The 20,333-nt window shown below is 46.2% G+C and overlaps 1 protein-coding gene across 1 annotated transcript in view; it reads left to right on the top strand.

Annotated features, from left to right (window-relative positions):
• Positions 1-20,333, top strand: part of tns1b (tensin 1b) — a 127,257-nt gene that overhangs the window by 57,062 nt on the left and 49,862 nt on the right. Inside the window, exons 5-6 of the mRNA XM_070975390.1 lie at positions 12,327-12,368; positions 17,698-17,747. Of these exons, the coding sequence (XP_070831491.1) occupies positions 12,327-12,368; positions 17,698-17,747 (92 nt within the window). The remainder of the gene's footprint in view (positions 1-12,326; positions 12,369-17,697; positions 17,748-20,333) is intronic.

Here is a 20,333-nt window from a genome sequence, read left to right as displayed (position 1 = left end):
GGTGTCAGTCAGCTTCAAGCTTATATGAAGTGCACAGTACACTTGTATACAGTAAAATATATGTTCATGAAGTTGTTTAAACACAGAATACATTTATGTTCCCCCTCATCGCTTATCTGTTTTAATAGCGTGAAGGAAATCGAAGCCGCGGGGCATCTCCCTGCATTTATCTCCCTTTTCCCTTCGCTTGCCAACAGGAGTGTCCCCAGAGGCTTTTGTGCCTGCATTAAAGGTGCTGATTGCTCTCATAAATGCTGACAAGCTGAGGTGTAAAACATTTGTTGATGTACTTTTACCACTGAGGAGACTGGAGGCAGAAAAAAAGGACAATTGGCTTTCGAGGGGCCTGTAAAGAAAGCTCGATGGTCAGTGTGGTCATTGGAAAAATATGAAGTGTGGGAAGTAGATATGGACTGAGCACAGGTTGCTTTCAACCTATGGGCTGTTGGGCTGCTGTGCTGTAGTAAATTTATATTAAAGTGCATAGATTAGTAGTAAATCCTTGTACTTGTGTGCACAGTCGCCCCTCTGCTGCACAGCCAGGGCGGTGACTCTTAAACACAGCAGGAACTGCATGATGCTGTCTGTGGTTGTGTGTGGACGTGAGGGCGTGCATGCCTGCGAGCCGTCCCGGTGGCAGAGCTCCAGCCTGAGGTGTGTGAGCGCTCCTCAGCCCCTTGTTTGGTGAATTCCTTCGCTCGCTGCCAGAGAGCAACATGATTTACTGGCCCACTCAGGTGCAGACTGATTGCAGTATCGACCATATATTAACTTAGTTGGAGAAAAACTGTTGGAAAGACGGAGAATCCAGCCAATCCACCGAGATGGGACGAGCTGCGAAATATACAGCTTTATTAGCGGGTGATAATGCTGCATTCAGAATGAAATGAAAATGGGATATTTTCATGCAGCGGAAGAATAAAGAGAGCTGCTGGCAGCTTCTGAATCAGCTTAGAAAAAGCAGGAATAACAATTATATTTGTAAAGGTTAAAATATTTTACTTTGAAGGTGTGATGTTTCTTCATCTTTTAACTATTGTGATTAAAATTTCATTTTGTGTGGTTTGTATTTGGAACAAAGAGTCTTTCCAGCCGCAGTAAACGACTCGTGTCAAATGACAGAGGAGCAGTTGTGGACAGAAGTGAAGGATCGCAGCAGTCAAGTAAAACATGCATGAATTACTGCGTGCGTGCGTGCGTGCGTGCGTGCGTGCGTGCGTGCGTGCGTGCGTGCGTGCGTGCGTGCGTGCGTGCGTGTGCATGCATGCTCCTGCGCTCTCTGGTGCTCCAACCAGAAACAGCTAAACATCTTTTTGGCTTTGAAACATTGTTGACTAAACAGTCTCAACACAAGGAGCATTTTGTGGGTGTTGTGGGATTTAAGGTCTCATCTCTCAACCTTATGTAGATTGTTGGTGGTATTTTTCCCAAATTTCCCTTTTGCTGGGCGCTTTCAGGACTCGCTGTTGGCTTAACGGGGAATTCCACTGATGTGACACATCGAGGTCTGTTTACAGGTGTTGGGGAGTACTACTGCACATGTTAAAAAAGCATTTTGTTGCTTCAGAGGGAGTTGAGCAAAGTCTGATTAACTGCCTCACGTGATGTCACTGGAGTCAGCATCGGCTGGTGCTGAAGAGACTGTCGTAGCATCTGGTACACCTAACAATGAGATCCACACAGGTCTTGAAGAAGAAGAAGAAGAAGAAGAAGAAGAAGAAGAAGAAGAAGAAGAAGAAGAAGAAGAAGAAGAAGAACTTTACTTTATTAATCACACACATGCACATTTCATGCTTTTTGAAGAACACGACAGCACATCATGCACATGCTTCCATGAAATTCTTCCTCTGTATCCCATCCTGGTCAGTCCTTCCTCCGCGGCAGACCAGGAGCGGTGGGCTGCCAGCCGACAGCGGCACCCGGGGACCCAGTTCCTTTTGTCACCGTTGGTCAGGTGGTGATCTTCTTGCATGTTTTTAGTGGGGGTTTTTGTGGAGGATACCCCAGGTGAACAGAGAGGCCTCGAGCAGCAGGCACCGAAGGCGTGGTGGAGGACACGCCCCCTGACGCCCACAGCAGGAATCGAACCCGGGACCTTCTAGCTGTGAGGTGACAGTGTTACCACCATTCCACTGTGGCACCTGAAACTGCCGAATCTAGATGGAATTCATCTGGCAGGTACTGCGTGGCAAACATCTGCTTAGATCTTTATGGCGGTGATCATCAGCTGGATGCCTGTGGGCAACATCTGGGCCACCAAAGCTTCTCATCCGGTCCACAAAATATTAATGAATTCAGAAAACTTGCACATTTAATGTTACTCAGCAGTGGAAGAGCCCTGTCGGTCTATGCTTCGCTTGCTGAGCCGTGCCAATGAGACAGTCTGTAGTTCATAGTTTGTCCTGCGGAGACTCATTCATTGGAGTTTTTAGGAATTTATTCACACTGATACAACAATAAAAAATGAGTCACACACATCTGAATCTGTGATCTGACCTGGATGCCACTGTTAGTAGAAAAATAAATACTGGAATTTCAGCTGCACCACCACCAAATTTTGCATAGTTATGAAACTGCTTGGCCTCTTCGACCTCATTTAAATATAGTAACCCACCAGTGGCTAACGAGGGAGTCTACAGAGGGAATCTGGAATGAATGAAGCAGCCCACTGTGGGAAGGTGATGCCAACTGGCAGCCCGTTTATTGTAACTGATGATGTGTGGTTGGAAGATCCCATCCAACTGCGATGATGACAGAAGTGACTACCCCAACCGGACCCCCGCACTTGGACGTGCAGCGCGCTGTAAAGCATGCTGGGAGCATTCCTCAGATGTGCCCTCATGTCGAGCCAGCTCTGCCAGGAATAGGTTTTATTTTGCACAAACACAAAAGTCTGGATGAGGCGATGGGAGAGAGAGATATTCGGGATTCTGGTGAGGTAGACTGCACATCTGAGCAACCCCCCTCCCAGAAACACACATAAAGAAAGCATGCACTCACAAGCAAAGATATGCACACACACTCAGAAAACCATAAACCAATAACACCTACGTCATCCAGCGTCTTTTTTTTATAGGTCTTGTGTAGTGGGGGAACAGAGCCAGGACATTGCTGAGTAATGAGTAACTGCAGGGCAAAGATGGTCTAGATGTGGTCCAATTAGCGCTGTGTTTAGAACCACACATATTTCCCTGATGTGTCTTGTATTACGCTGTGTATACAAGCACCAACCAGGCATCCTGTAACGATATACAGTATGATCCCATTTCCCTGGGAATGTCAAACCAGACCATAGAATGCATGTTTAGTATTGAAGTAAGAGCCAGGTGTCATGCGTTAGTGTTTCTTAAGTGTACTACGTGATAATCCAGCATTTATCGAGTGTGTTTATATTACATAAGGCCTGAGGGTGCTCGACGAAAGGCTGGATTTCTCTGCAGGCCTCCACTTCAGCTAAGATGGAGGGAAGATAAAATGAGTTTAAGTACTGTGTCGAAGTGATTTTTCCAGTCTCAAGTAGACGATGTCTGAAGCACAGTGAGAAAGTTGTTGCTGCATGTTTCTACCTTGTTTGACACAATTAATGATCCAAATGCCAACAAAAGTGTGACCCTCCCACCAAACCGTCCCCCCTCCATTAATGACCGCAGCTGTTATCACATAATTAACTCAAAGTGGGCAATCTGGTAATGATTTCTGATGCAACGTCACTTAAAACCCACTTCTTTGACTTTTTCTTCTGTAGTTTGTACGGTTTCTGTCATTGCTTTCATGCACTGTCCGTATTTATAAGAGCCGCACAGGAAGTGTTTAGTCTTTTCGCTCCTGAAAAACACATAAAGTGCACTGTTCATTCTTAAACACATGAACCGTGAATGCACTTGTAATTTGTATGGTTAAAAATAACTGAGCCCGTCAGCTTACGGTGCTGAATTACAGCTAAACAGTGGCTTGTAAACTGCAGTGCGATGAAGTCATCCCACCAAGTTAGGTTTTGCAGTTGCAAACGTCAAAGCAATCCCACGCACTATGAGCCATTATCATGATGAACTAGTCAACGCGCAGAGCTGTTATTTACCCTCTCCAGTCAGTGTTAGACAGACGGTATAAAGAGACGTCAGTTTAGGTTGCGGTCACCCTCAGCCTGCTTAGTTATGTCAGGTTTTACAAACTTGAGTAATCAGACGCCACCATTCGTCTCCTTATACCCATCGAGCCATTTTTGTGCGGTTTCCTCTGTTTGTCTAAATGTGCCGATCCAAGAAAAAAAAAAAAAGGGTCTGAGACTTTTCACGCTTTCAGACAGGCTCCATGTGACTGCCTAAGCTTTTGTAATACCTCTCTGATCTCAGAGTCCCATGTTTTCCTGACAGCAACCTTTTGCGGCTGCGTTGCTGTTGTCCCTCAAGTTGTCTCATGTTTTAATTGCCATGACATTTAACAAAGACATCCACAGTGCCCAGAGGCTGCGTCTTAACCACGTCGTGATCCTCGACTTTTCCTCTAGCACAGCCATTAGATGGATTACCATGAAATTTATTACAAGCATCCGTGTCCCCCAATGAACTGTAGTTTGGTGATCCCTCAACATGCAGTCCAATGCGTCATCAGGTCATTTGTACCTGCAAGACTAATGACATCATTATTTGTTTAGTGCTAATTAGCAAATGTTAGCAGCTAACACGCAAAGCTGAGATGAACACGGGAAACATTGTGCATGCTAAACATCAGCATGTTAGTGTCATCATGGTGAGCATGCTGACGTTAGCAATTAGCCCTAAACACTCTTATCCCTAAGTGAACCCCCACCCTGAGCTAGCATACCTGTAGCCTCTTAAGGTTTGTTCATACTTCAGTGCAGATGAAGGCAGCAAAGGTGACTTAGTCTTTAGTCTGCTGTCGTGTCTAAACCCAACAGGACCTGAACCAACAGATCAGAAGACAGTCCTGTGAGTTATTTTCATAATGACGGTTTTCAAGGCGCTGACACGCAGCCTGTTTTGTCACTTAACTGCATTGCATGCATATTTGTCTGCTACTATAGCTAACAAATGATTACACAATGCTCAGGACATCTCGTTTTTCACATGCACGAGTTCAGTCAGGCCAAAGAAATGAAAACAGTAATGAAGTGATGAAGTACAGTAGTCCAGATAAGGCTCGCACAAGTTCTTCTCTCGGTTGTTTTCCTGATGTTTTCTGCCTTTTTACCATATTGGGAGTTTAAATATTAAGAGCGGAGGCGAAAAGGTGACAAGTTTAATAGCTTTGATAGTTGTGTGTGTGCATGTGGGCGGGACTGAGTAGACCCTCTGCGCGCGCGCACACACACACACACACACACACACACACACACACACACACACACACACACACACACACACACAGAGGGAAAATGCTTGGCACATGCCTTCAGAGACTCCCTCCTCTCTCACATGTTGGAAAAGGCTTTTGGTTACATAACAGCGAGCGCTCGGTCCATATCAGTTGGAGCGGGGACAGGCGGGGTGAGAAACACAGAGAAGTCAGAGGTGGTTTAGGGTCACAGACGGCTCAGGGGTTTTTCCCACAGCCAGGACCGTCCACTCTCCTCTCCTCTGGTCCTCAGGGATCCCTGGCATTCAAGAAGCCCCTCTGCCCCAAAGGGGTGGGAATAAGCGTCCACGCTCCAACCTTCACCCTCACCCTGGACGCACACGGGCCCACGCAGCCCCCCCCCCCTCAGCACCATGTTTACATTTCTGGGATACGGCTGTGTGAAAGCTGCAGATGAAGGACCACGGAGCATGAGAGCATAACAGCTGTGTGTGTGTGTGTGTTTGCGCCCTTTTGATCAGGGTCTGATGAAGTAATAGGGCTGGGCCACAACAGAATAATATTGTTTATTGACTGTAGTGGTACGGTATTGTTATTATGACCGCAGTGTGTTATTGATTTTACAAAATGAAGCTGTCCAAATGAATTAATTAGACATTAAAAAACTGGCAAAATGAGTGTTGTTTTGCACATCTGACAGTCAAATCTTAAAATATAATCGTGGATGACAGTTTGAACATCAGTTTGTTTATGTTACATGTCATTTTGTATACATTTGCCAAGCTGCTAACTATTCTTATTGATGTGGTGATATTGATTTCTCTCCTCTGGGGGGGGAAATGAACACATGTGCATATCATAGGAAGCATGAACTCTTGGATGCTTTACGCTGAAAACCGCAGTGAACTAATCGTCTTTGCAGGTGACAGCAAACATTCCTTGTGTCCACTAGATTTGAAGCATCAGCTTTTCAGAGTTGGCTCTGGGTGGCTTCAGCTCCAGTGAAGCAGGATTGCCTTTTTAGGCAGCCACTAGTGGGGAAAACATTTGTTGAGACTGTTGCCAAGTGGCTGTGCTTTTACTTTGAAGGCGAGCAAACAGTTTTCCCCCCACTTCCTGCATGCAGTGGAGCTTTTCAGCTTCTCACAGAGACAAAGTGGCTGTTGCTGAGATTTACAATGACTGAATGAGTCTGACTGTGAAACAAAGGCTTCAGGTGAACCATCCTTATGTCAGCTGGTGCCTGGGCCTGCAGTTTGCGTTTCTCCCACTAGAAGGCACTGTTGCACATGTCAGCTGGGAGCCCATACAGGTGTCCACTGTGATGTCTTTGACACAACAAAAGCAGATTTTTAATTACCAGAGGCACAACTTTCCCGACAGCTGGGGGATTAAAACAAGATCAGAATTTATTTGAGAATCATTTGAGACTCATTCACAGTAAGTCACTGTTTAGGTTCATTGTTTTGGGGATATTAATAGCAAAGGAGAAAACGCTGTAAAGCTTGTGCACACGTCTCCTGCTCTGGGGTGTGTTTTACTCTCTGTAAATTAGTCCCCTCTGACAATAATTTAGTGTAACATGACTTGAAAATGCGCAGTTATCTTTTCATCTTTTCATTTCATTACCAGCAAGGAGTGCTGCCTAATTTCTCATCAAAGAAAAACCAAAGCCTGCGCATCATTCCAGCGGCTTAGCCGAAACATAAGCACATCGAGGCTTGTCTGAGACCGCCGAGCTCTCAGTGTGGGCTGCTGTCCAACATGCACCGTAAACATAGGAGTGGAGCTGGTGCGCAGCCGCTCTGCTGCCAATCCAGATGGTGTGTGCGCTTTTTAGGTTTCCAAAGAAAGCAATTGTCCTAAAAATATACGAGGCTGTCCGGGGAGCAGGAGGCAGAGGAAAGGATGAGTGGCGCTCGGCACACACACACTTCGACGCAAGGAAAAACAACGGCAGAGCTTCCCATGTGTGGTTAGTGACGCTGCGCTCGCTCTGCCAGGGGGTAGCGTGTGAACACACACATGATGGCACACACACAATCACGAGCACACACCTTCCATTCTTTCAACGTCACACACGCACACACACACACACGCACACACACGGTCAGCTATTGCCCGTTCAGCTCACTGACTGAACGTAAACACAGAGTCGTTCCAACACTCGCAATCAATGCTGTCTGCTGCCTCTCCTCGTCTCACGCCCACGCTCACACACACCCAAAGCGCTGCGCCGTCCACGCTCAGCTGGCTGGGCCGAGCTAAATGGGCTGTGTCCCGAGCTCTAAAGACGCTCGGCTGTATATTTAGCCCTGGGTCATTTCCCAGGAGGCTCTGCACTTCAGGCTACGTTTATCCTCGCCGCTCAGGGGGGAAACTCCCGGCAATGCCAGCTATCTCTGCTCTGCTAAAGGAGCGGGCTATAATTTGGTAAATTGGTCAAAGGAGCCTCTGTGCTCATGTGAAAGAGAGCACATGGTACGGCGTTGGCAGAGATAAAGCGCTGTGGCTGGAGTCGTCCTGATAGGCTGTACTTACAGGGCGCAGACACGTGGCCGTGGTCTCTCATCATCTGTGTGTTTCCGCGTGACACTTTTTAAAAGGACGCTTGAACATGACTAACCAAGCAGGAGGCTCGTAAACTCAGTCCTGCTGCAGATAATCAGGGCTCGTCTGTGAATGAGGAGTGTGTTGCAGGGTAAGAAGGGGAAATTCCTCTTCATTACGGCTTTCATCAGATAAAGAAAGTCATAACAACATTGGACTCCATTACTTCATTGGTCAGACCTGGGAACACTGGTTACATCACTTGAGATGAGTTATAAACAGACGCTCCATGTTGTCTAAATTTATTTGGAAGACATAAAGCAGGCAGAGTAAAAGGGACCTGTTGTATTTGCTGCAGTTGTGCCCCCAAATAAAGTTGTTTTTAGAAATATGAGTCATTGAAAAAGCTAAATGATAATTATTAACTTTAAGGTATGAATGTTGTGCCATCTCTCTGTGTTGCATCCTTCCTCAATGTAATGTAACTGACATGAATGGGGGCTAAATGCAGGAATATAAGAACCAGGTTGATAGAAAATTAGCAGAATTAGTCTAAAATCGAGGCCAGTATCAGCAGATGTGGACAGGATGCAGCTGTAAGCGCCTGTCAGAGTGATTCCAATCACTGCTATTGATCGACGACTCTTCCACCTTTCAGATTTTATTCATTCTGAACTGTGAAGCAGAAAATACTGTTTCCCATTTGAAGGCAAAATGTATCGAACCCTTTGTCTGTCTTTGTCAACATGCCGGCATTTAGCTGCTCTCATGAGAACAAACATGACGCTCAGATGACTTGGCTCAAGGTGATGCCATGGCTCTGAGCGAGGGACGTGCTGCGGAGGTATTTTACTCCTTTTCTGTCCCACGAGCATCCATGGTGTAAGAGCACAGAGCGTAAGGCACGGTCAGACGTCTGCTCACGTATTCAGTGCGTTGGAAGTGCGCTGTTTGTGTTTTCTCCTTGCAGGTGCTGCAAAGCTCTTGGCTACAGAACAGTGAATTTCTTTTTTTGTCTTCTTTAATTTTGGATCTTTTGTAATTATATTTAAAGAGCATACTGGTGTTTTTAATTTGAATAGTCTGCAGCAATCTGCTCTGTGGTTGTGCGCCTGACATTTGTTGTTACGCCACAGTGGATTCAGTTCATGAGAGTTGAGATCACGATTTTCTCATCTGATTCAGGATTCTGGCTCTTTTGATACGTTCACTGAGGGGCACTGCGAGCTTGGTCATTTTTGCAGAAAAGAGGTCAGGAGATATTCTGTCTTCAGTTAAAGACATTTATTAGCACAATGATAAAATAGAGAGCATGCACATGGATCTCAGTCTTTTGGGAAAGCGCAGTCTGCAAGCAGTTAGCTGCAACCACCCGCCAGAATGCGAATGCCTGACTTACGGTTGCACAGAGTTTCATATAGAAATGTGCAGCTATCTGATTGGTCAAAACAGGCGGGGAGAAGCCGTGGTTTAGACTTAGCTCTCCCTTCGTTGGTGCACAGGCTGGTCCTAGCCTCTTGGCACACGATCCATCCAATCCAGCGCCCTGAAAGAGAAGAAGGCGAGATCCTCCTCTATATGTAAATTATGTGTTACCTGACACGAGGTATGTTGAGTTTCGTTTCTGTGTCAGTTACGTTTTCTGAGGTTACTAAAGGTCATATTGCCTGTGTGGCTATGCGTGTGTAGCTTAAGGTTACTGGAGGGCGTGTTGGTGTGTGACCATGTGTATGTAAGGAGATGAGAGTAAAGTGTGTAACTCTAACAGCACTGAAGTTTCATATTATGTACTCATTGTGGCTTTAAGTAGCTATTTGTATTGCATTAAGACAGCAAGCAACATGACCACGACTGTTTTCAGGGACTGTTACGTGGAGCTGTTTAATCAGAGGCGCTTGGTTTAATGGGATAGATCTTCCCACAAGATAGCATTAATCCTCCACGGTCACACCGGACTGAGGCCCACTGAAATTCATCTGCATGTTCTCCAGAAATAGGTGGAGCTAGAAGCCTGGTTTCTGAACTACTGTAGCTGGCACCTCAACATTCGCCGGTCAGTCACGACTGCTGAAGGACTGAGCAGCGTTTGATTCAATGAAGAGTTACCGAAGAGGGAAAACAAGCTCTGTTCACCAAAGTTGAACTTGAAGTGAAGATTTGCTTTGCCATAGTGTTGATATGATCAGGCCTTACGCGTGACATCAGTGTGTTTTCAGGGCTTTGATTCCCCGTCAGCTTGTGACTGCAGCGGCGTCTCTCGGAGTTTCTCTCCAGGACGCAAACACAGCCAGCAGCCCGTTCATCCATTATGACTCTGAACACAACTCAGGGCCCCGAGGATCGACCTTGAATCTGAACTTCACGATGACACAGCAGATTCTGAGTTAGAGTGGAAGCCGCTCTATATTTAATTTAAACCATTTAACGGTTTTGAGTCTGTGAAATATACAGCCTATGAAAGCCAAGAGCCGGTCCTGGCTTTGAATTTGGGACCAGATTTATTGTTCATGGCTTGCAAGAATTGTCATGATTAAATCAAAAGTCTTTGATAGCGTCACTAGTCTCAGTGCCTCAGCTCCCCTTCAAATGTTTCTTTGAAGAGGACTAAGAGAGACTGCAAACACTTCCTCTGAGCGCTATTTCGCTGATACACAGCTTCCCAGGCTTTCTCATGCTTTCTGAATTAGTCCCAACGACAACACACACACACACACACACACACACACACACCCTCACACACACTCTGGCCATCTGGCTGCAATTGCACAAAGCGGAAACGCACATGTTAGAATATATCACTGTGAGAATTGTTTGTGTCTGTGTGTGTTTTTCTGGGTGAACACACAACAGGGCCTATTTGTGTGAAAATGCCTGCGGCTGCAAATTTCGGTCTGCGAGCACATCCACAGTCTGCACTTAAAGGCTCAAACATCAGGCGGGTGTTTCCTTTTCCTTCATTCCTAGACGCAACTCTGTCTTCCACGTGTCTGATGTACAACAACACACACCTACCCGGTGGACAGCAGATAGTCACGGGCTGACACTGAGCTGGATTTCCCCTCTGGGTTGCGCTGGCAGTGTGCTGTATCGGTAATTTAATCAGCATTTTGTTTTTAAATGTTGTAAGTTGGTATGTCACTGGTGAGGCTGGAATCTGGGGGAAAGTTGGGATGATTTACTGGTCAGTGGTTTACTCTGGGCGTTTGGAGTCTGTATTCTGGGGACTATAATTTACCCTTTGCATTTACTGTTTATATTCCACTGAAGCTTTCTACAGAAGCAGAGCATCCCAGCTCTCTGTGTGGGACTGTCCAGTGATCACTACCACGGAGATTCAAATTAAGATTTCCAATATTTAACAGCATGAACCTTAAAGGATGATGTTCTGCAGGAGTATTTTGTGCATGTTGAAAGCCTTATACACGTCATAGGGCACCTCTGTTAAGCAAAAACTATAGAAAACACATTAATGGGCCACACTGTTGCATTGAATCCCACATACCACATCCTGCTGCTGCCAGTTCTTCCCATTTTTCCAAATGTGTACTAATCTGCTGCTGAAAAAGTCTCCAGCAAGTGCACTATTTTCTCCTGTTTGAGCAACATTTGCAAAAAAGGACGGGGGGGGGGGTCTGGGCTAGAAAATGTTTAAAACTCTTTTAAGATGGTGTTTCATGTGACAAAACGACCCAAACCTGATTCACTACGCCTCTGCTCTATCCTAAAACACCCACAGATGCGCTCATTTGTTGAATGTCGAACAAAAAAGTTTCACGTCTTTGAAAAGTGCCGCACGGCGTTTTTTTCCTCTCTGCTGCGTACAGATACGACTGATGTTTTCGATCCTGCCTCGACTGAATATTTCAAGCTTCATTTAGTACGTAACATCTGTGCATGTGTGGTAGTCTGCGGCCAGCCGAGCCCACACGGGCTCATGACATCATGGACTGCTCTGATGTTTTCTTCTTCTGCTCTCTTTACCTTCATCTTTCTCCCTCTACACCCCCAAGCCTGCCTGTCCATCTGTCTTAGTTTTTCTGTCTCAGCCTGTCCTGACTGTCTTCCTTTTTCCCGCCCTCTCTGTCCCCTCTTTCTTCCCCCCTTCTGTCCCTGTTGGCCTGATCCTCTCTGTCTCTGTCTCTCTCTCTGGTCATATCTGTATATGGCGCTGAAAAAGCGAGTTCCACGGATGGACTCTCTGGTCTTGGCTAATGGAAGTGGACTTGTCTCTTTGTGTAAATATTTGCACAGAGGGATTATAGACGGTCCCACGCATTCAAGGTGGAGCCCCGCTCTGCACCAGGCCACATTAGGGCAAAGAATGGCGCTGAGTGTTGCTCCGACGTAGCGTGAGAGGAGATGATGTGACATGACATAACATAGCACGGTGCTGTTTTTGAGGTATGAAATGTTGCAGGTATTGATCCCCCTCTCTGTCCCTCTGTGTCTTTTCTGAACAGGCGCCGAGCAGCGACCTCCCCCTCAAACATGTAGACACCATGGTGAGTTTCAGCTTACGTGCACACTTTTCACTGTCTTCACTCAGTGCTTCTTGTCAGGTCCACTCATCTCTTTTGTTTAGGTTATTGAATTGAAGGAGTTGGATTATCTGCCTCTGTGACGATGGCAGGCAGATCGTGTGTTTGATGTCAGAAGAGTATTAAAAATGAAAAACAGCTGAAACATTTATCAATAAAATGCTTTAGAGAGGAACTTAAAAATATGGGAGTCCACAGGCAGCAGTTTCCTGTTGGCTCTTTGGACTGGACTTATCCAGTACAAATCCAATTTACCACCAAACTCCTGGTGTTTCCAAAGGAAAAAAACTCTTATCCAATTTGACATTAAAAACACAGTACCAGCTTTTTGTACTAGATGATGACTGACTCAAATCGCAGTGTTAAAACAAGGACAATCAGGGATTTCTGAGCCAGGCTGCCGCATCAAACAGCTGATTCTGCTCCCATTAGACCTTTTCCTTAACTGTGTGATTAGCTGCTGATTCGTGTCGCCCGCGGTGCACACAGACATGCGGGAAGCTTAAAAGTCGACGTCAGCTGCTGAATGTAAGCGGTTCAAAAGGTCGTTAACAAACTGAACAGTTTCTCGAAATCAGTGTCAGTCAGAATCATGCAAATCCTCCACCCATGCAGACAAGACTGTCAGACGACGTTGGTTGGTTGCAAACGATGCCAACGCTGTGGCATCAGTGCATGACAGCTATGGACCGGGTTCGGGTTAGCAATGTCCCCCCCTCCATACCTGCATGTCAGGTCAACAACTGCAAAGCTCAGAATATACACGCTTGCTCTGGACTCGCTTGGTGCTGGCTGTCTATGACACAACTTCCTGTGAGTTGTATTTTGTCTGGGAAAGGAAGGATCAAGTAACCGATTTAGAGTTACCACCCAAAGCCAAGTACCCACTTTCTCCACAAGCACCAAAATAAACACGGACGCAGTGTGTCTCCCTCAGTATGTGTGTGTGTGGCGCTGCTTTTATTGGCATTTCCTATGTTATTCTTCAGTCTTCTCCCGCAGTGCAGCACAGAGGAGCAGCAGCCTGTGATGAAGCCATGCAGGAGCTTCACATCAGACGGTCTCAGGTCATAATTAGGTCTGCACCTTAACTAACGGGCAGAGCCTGAAACACACAGTGATTATAAGTGTGTACGCTGTGCATGTGTCAGAGTGTGTATGCATGAGTTGGTGTCTGCGTGTGGGTGCAGCTGCTGCTGTCTGCTCATGGGCATTTGCTGTGACGTCTGGGAGATGTTTGACCGCGCCTCATCGCCTCGGAGCATCCAAAAGATTCGTCTCATGACAGCGTGAGCCTCTCTCGCTCCGCTGGATCACTTCCTGCCTCGGTTGGTTTGGTGTTTCTCTGCTTTGTTAGCTGCTATTATTTTTTTTATTTTTTTTAGCCTCTTGACGTATGCATTAAAAATGAGGCAGTTATTTGATCAGAAGCAGCAACATCCTGTTCTTTAAATAGTGCCTATTTTTAGGATGAGAGACTCTCTACTGCAATTCTTGTATTTGTGACAGAAATGCATGAAAACTACAGGAAATATAGGAATTTATGGATACTTATAGTACTTAAATGTAGTACTAGCATGACAAAACCAGCACCCGAGTGCAGGAAAGTTTTACAAAATGATGTTGGCCGTGACTTAACACACACGGTGGTGAGGAGTTACAGTCAGCTGATACGAGTGTGTGTTTGTGTGCACAAATGTGCACGTTGGCCTACAGAGGCACAAAGGGATAGAAGTCGCAGTTTAGATCCGAGCGCAGATGAGAAGGAGGGAGGGAAAAGTGGAATATGAGGGGAGATAACGTGATGGGAGGCCGAGTGGGAGGGGGAGGGTGGCCAATGCAGAGAGGGGAGGAAAGAGAGGGAGGGAGGGAGGGAGGGAGGGAGAACAGAGAGCGGGCAGAAGGACGGGACGAGGAGCGCTGTGGAGGAGTCTGGTCTGAGCTGGAGCATGAAGTGGCCCGTTGCAGGCAACGGCCCAAAATAGAGCCCTTTTTTTTTTCTCTTCTTCCTCCTCCTCTTCTTCCCCTTCGCCTCCTCCGCTGTCAGAGAAGAGGGAGAGGTTTCACAGAGGAAAGTTCACTGCCGGACAGAAAGCAGTGAGAGGCAGCTCTCCAGAGATGAACCGAGGAGGGTCTTTGAGAAGGCGGCTCTCCTCTCTGAGGGGGGCATGGCGATGGAGCACGGGCTACCTTTTCAGGAAGGTAGGACGCGATGGAGGGCGCACGGATGGATGATGGATGAATGGATTTACAGTAGTCACCACGGGTGCTGTAGCGTGTACTTTTCATGTCCGCTCCTTCATCACATGTTTTTTCTTTGTTATTGAATCGTTTCTCTCGTCTCCTTCGCGGACTTTTACCAGCCCCCAACGTCTTTTGCCCTCCCCCCCTCCCTCCTTCGCTCCCCTGCTCTCTCTCAGATGGTTAATTTGAATGGCCTGCTTGTAAAGTCAACCTCCGCAGATGGTTTTCATCTGGAAACAGGCCTGCCGGACCCCCCACTCCAGTTCCCACCTCCTCCTCCTCCTCCTCCTCCTCACCCACGACTTTGCCTCCCCCTGTTCTTCCCAGCACACGTTCTCAAAGCAGAAGCAGGTCTTAGGGTGTGGATTGTGAGATGTTCAGGAGCGGATGTCTTGGTCCGCTTCAGAGCTGCTGCGCTGGGAAACTTCTTTTGTTGCTTCATTGCGTCGTTCTCATGAAGACACTTGAAATCTTGCAGCTGCTGACTGAACTTTATGGCGGCACGGTCGATTCCGTTCATAGAAACACGGCACTTGAACATCATGATGATGTCTTTCAGATTCTCAATGACAAAAACATCCGCGCGACCACAGAGAAAGTTCTTGCGATGCTTTGATTCGCCCAGATGGTTGCACTTTTTCTTCAATACTGTGGCACATAAAATGCTCTGCACACCAATTCAGACTAATTTGAAGCAAAAGCTATGAATTAACGGCCATCCTCGCTGCACAATATAAACACCATCTCCTGCAAACTCTCTCCCAGTCTGTAATTAAGACCTTTGTTTGCATGCTGGTTGAACTGGTGGCACCGTGTACTTCATGTTGACGTCCAGCTACCGGCATTTGTCAGACATGCTAACCTTGCCGAGGGTGTTTTCACCTCACTGTGGCCCTTTTAAAAGTTCTTTGGGCTTTTCTCGACTTTCACGCACAGCAAGAATCATAGCTCCCCTCAGCACAAGCACCCTTAACCCTCTTCATCTGTCTCTGGATTCTCTCTCTCAGGCTGTTTCTTGCTCATTCATCTCTGTCCTCCTCTGGCGACTCTGCACTTTATAGCCCCTTGCAACATACTGAAACGTTTAGGCTGAAGCACAGGCAGAAAATGGGGGATTTGCTTTGTGTCGCCTCGGCTGGGCCGCGGACTGGTGAATACTTGAGATGTGAGATGGAACAAAGGAGCGGAGCATAAATTTGTTGAGATGAAGTGGATTTGTTGGGAAAGCAGGCAGACGGTGTGTCGTCTGATTTGTTTATGTCTTTGTTTGTGCTCATAAATGAATGTGTTTTCATTCAGTCCCTCCAACAATTTGCAGATTAACATAAACTCAACCAATAGGTACAATATTGTAAGATCTTGTGGAGTTTTTTTTAATCAGTGTAAGATTTTCTGCCAGAAATGGTCAAACTGTCAGAATGCTTGGCCCTTTTTTTACCACCCTAATCTGATTTTCAGTCAAGTCAAGAATCAATTTTCAATCGAGTAAAAGTCGAGCATCAAACTCAGCAAACGTCCCTGTAGCTTCAGTAAGTCTGACTTTGTTTCCCCACGATATAGGCAGTGCAAGAGTGGGGCTAAGCAGGGTTATACCCCCACCAACAATTCAGGCCGTTCCCCTGTAGCCCTGCAGACGACTGCAGGTTTATCAGCATGTGTGTCCTGCAGCTGATGCACATGTTGAACTGGAAGGAGAAGCTTCTCATACAGTATGAAGCAGCTGTGTGCAGCAGATAGTGACAGAATCACTCATATTTATAGATCAGCGCAGACTGATTTACTCATTTTATTGCTTTTGTCACATTAAATGTCGCAGATTTAAATGCCTCAGCTGGCTGGAGAGAGTTTGATTAGAATAGTTTTAAGCATTATTCAATTGAGGCTGCGCGTCAGCTGCAAGTATTCAGTGGCAGCAGAGCGACATTATACCAGAAACAGACGTGTTTCTGAGATGTAAAATCTAAAATCCATTTTCCAGCAAAATACCAACAACTTGCTCTGCGCCGCCTCATTTGAACGGACCTCCCACCTGTCTGCTCATCTCCTCTCACCTGAGCGTGTAGCATCAGGGAAACATGGGAAGCGCTACAGGAATGCCCTCGTTCAGAACATCCTTTTTAAAATCATCAGTCATTTTTATTTTCTACAGCTGACTCGTAACTTTCACCTGCTTCTCGCAGCGAGAATATTGCAAAATGAAAACAGAATTGTTGCAAATTTTTAGCACATTTTCTGCAACAGCTGCTGCTATTTTGGGCTGCAATAACACAGCACTCACATGATTAATCACATGCACATATGCTGGATCTCCATTTGTTTTGAATGTGCACGCTGACAGTCAGGCGTTAGGAGGGCAGAGCAGGCTGAAACTCATCCAGTGGTGCTCTTGACACCGGTGGTTAGCCAGCCAGTCTGATCTAATGGATGATGATGGATAACAGCCCCCTCCTGTGTACATGTGACCCAAACACCACAGGGGAGTGAACGAGTCCACATGGCCTTTACCCTCTCCTCGAGCTGGTTCAGGGGGGAGGTGAGGATTAGTGGAGCCAAACACAGTCAATCACCTTCAGACAAACTTCCTCTGCAAGGGCTGCTCTGCTCTGCTTTGGGAGGGTGCCATGTGACGCCCCCCCCTCGCATGCACAGCATCGCGTTAGAGACCCCATCACAAGGTGCATCCAAGAACTGTGCGTACAATAAATCCAAATGTGTTTTCCTCTAGGTTTATATTCACAGTGATGATCAAACTACATGCAGCGGCCTCGTCTGCTGTCGTACATCTCAGAGAGTTGGTTCATTTCAGGCAGAGGGGTCGCTGACGATGTCCCCCTCATGAAATGGAACATGTCGAACTCCCAAATGAGACTACAAACCCTTCAAATGTTCGCTTCCTTCTCACAATCTGTCTTCTTTTCACATTAACAGGATGGAGCCAGCAGAGAACAGCTTGGACTGCCCTCTTTTATAAACAAATCCACCATCAATGGAACAATTGGTGATATGCGTAGCTCAGTGTTAAAGCTCTGTTCTTCTTTGTGTTTTGCAGGGCTCGACAAAGTCTTCAAAGAGTGTGGAGTCACGGCGCCGACCGTCGAGGTGAGAACTCTTCTCCTCTAGCTCCAAGCTTCCCATAAAAGGCTTCATTCGGCTTATTAGACTATTCGTTGAATTATTTTAGGGACTGTTTTCAGCGGTTTTCTCCAAAAGGACGAACAGAAAGAGAAGAAGGTCAAACTAATGTGAAGCACGAAGTCTTCCATCCTCTGTCACATTCAGCCTGAAGCTTTTGAAATGAGGGGTCTGCATGTAAGATGATATTTGCTGATGTTGCCAGGGGACTTAGGGAAGCAACATGCCCTGCCATTGAACTGGACCTCACACTGTTTTGTTGGACGAAAAAAAGATATTTGGTGTCAGTCCCTCTCACCTCCGTCCTCAGGGAGTCCCAGATGTGGTCAGTTGTGTAATTAATGTGTAAAACTTGACACCACAACAGTTCAAGCTGAAATGTGGTGTCAGCCGTGAGCGACAGTTTGATTCCTGTCCCGGCAAATCAAAGAGTCGATGCAGGGTTATAAAAACAGTTCAGCATCTGATGCTTCAGTGCATGCAGAGCAGCGCATGTTCATGTTCATTCAGTGTTGAGATTACACCTTTTAAACATGCACGACAGCACAGCCATATGACTCATGTGATACTTGGAATGAAGGTGTCCAGTGGGACCAGACATTATTTACATTCTTAGAAAGACAAATTCATTTTATGTGCAAGCCTAATGAGGAAGTAAACATACCAGAAACACCCTATTCAGCTTTTATTACTCTTATCTTGTTACTTCTGGTTGTCCGTGAATGCACCACATTCATTTCTAGACAAAACATGCAGCAGACTTCCACAGAAACATCTTGATGGGTGAGTTGATCACTGTGCTTTGCAATGGTGCGTCCCGCTGCGCATCCTTAAGCGTCGTTCAATTTAGGAACATCCTCAAGCGAGCTTGTGGAGGCTGAGATACGGCTCACAGGTTGCTACATGTCTGGTTTCTACGTCTCACCTCCAAAACACATCTCTGAACTGATAAACAGTCAGTTGAAAGGTTACATGAAGACAAAGATGCAAATGTGCAACAGCAACCTGAAGTTTGAAGCTGCTGTTGACATTTTAATGCCCTCAAGTTGGTACCAAGTTCTTGGGAATAACCAGTAACATTCAGAGCTTTTTCCAAATCTATTTACAGTTACAGAGTTTGATCAAACTGCTGCTCCTGAAATAACAGGCCTAGAAATATGTAACAGAATCTATAGTGTGTGGCTGGACGCATGTTTTAAAGCTGCATTTTATTATTTTTCTGGTCACTTGGGGGCAGCTGAGCAAGCTGTAAACACAACACTAACATTTTATCAGCTTGTCAAGTTTTTATTGCAAACATTTTAGTCAAAAGGAAAAACAAAGCCTGTTTCTGGACATCCCTTTTAGACGGTTTCGAGTGGGCTAGTCGCTAACTTTGTCTGCGTCCTGCGTGGTGCTGGACAGGAAGTGGATGCTCTGATTATCAGAGCTTTTTCTGTGCTCTCGCCACAGTTGTAAACAAGGTTGATGAGAGTGAAGCCTGTGGGCCTGAGCGCCAAAACATTGAGCTAAAACGCCTGAAAAGCTCTGGGAGTGGTGATGGTTCTCAGATTTAGGTGAGATTTTGTCTTTACATGAGATCAATTTCACGTTATCCATGGTCGTTCGAGCCATTGTTAATACAAAAACAACCGTTAGTGTAGCTTTAAGTATAGATATGGAGTTGAATCATCTGTTTGCTTGACTGTGCTGATGATTATCAATTCAATCCAGTTCGACCTTGACTCATCACTGACCCTCGAGATCGTGAGAAACCGGAGGTGTTCGCCATCAGGAAGTATGGCCGAATGACGACATAAGCCGGGATCGAGGAGGGCTCTCAGTATTTTAACCAGAACAGACAGAAGTCCTGCTTGCTCGCTTTTATTACTAAGAAATATCTGGCCGGATTTTTACAGCCTGGTGTGTCAGGTTTCCCAGTTCACAGCTGGAGCTTTTCCAAATGCACAAATGAGATCACTGCAGCGCTGAAATTGAGCGTGTGGAGATAATGTGTCATTCGTCAAATGCGATATGCAGAAAAAAGAGCAATCGCTCCATCTCTTCAGCCGATGAGAATCAGGTTGGCGCTCGGCCGGCCCACGCATGCTGGTGGATCTGGACTGGGACCAAACCGCGGGTCTAGATCGGCCGCCGACTGCACCCGGGGGCCAAGGACGTGCAAGTGCAGAGACGGAGAGGGAAATGGAAATAGACGAGAAAAGGAAATACTAAGAAATATGGAAAAAAAGGAGAGAAAGAATGAGAGAGATACAGGTCAGAGAAATGATAAAAACAATCCTCAGAGCACTTAAAAGTAGGATGTTTGAGCGGGAACATGTGTGGCATATCAGTTTCTCTCTATCGCCAGTGATGAATAATTTCCAGTAAGCAGGTTTTGAGTGGCTCCAGATGTACAGCACAGAGCAGGTTACAGTATTTGTATGGCGAACCTGGAGAGATCTCCTCTCCCAGACACATGAGCAATTTCCTCTGAGGCTACTCACAGCTGACAAATGTGGGAAACATGCTGCAGTCTGGGCGCTCGGGGACCAGACACCTCTCCTTCATCTC

Source organism: Chaetodon trifascialis, chromosome 12 (assembly GCF_039877785.1).
Source record: "Chaetodon trifascialis isolate fChaTrf1 chromosome 12, fChaTrf1.hap1, whole genome shotgun sequence".
Taxonomy (NCBI): Eukaryota; Metazoa; Chordata; class Actinopteri; order Chaetodontiformes; family Chaetodontidae; genus Chaetodon; species Chaetodon trifascialis.
The sequence above is the reverse complement of the archived record's forward strand: the minus strand, read 5'-3'. Positions and strand labels throughout refer to the sequence as shown.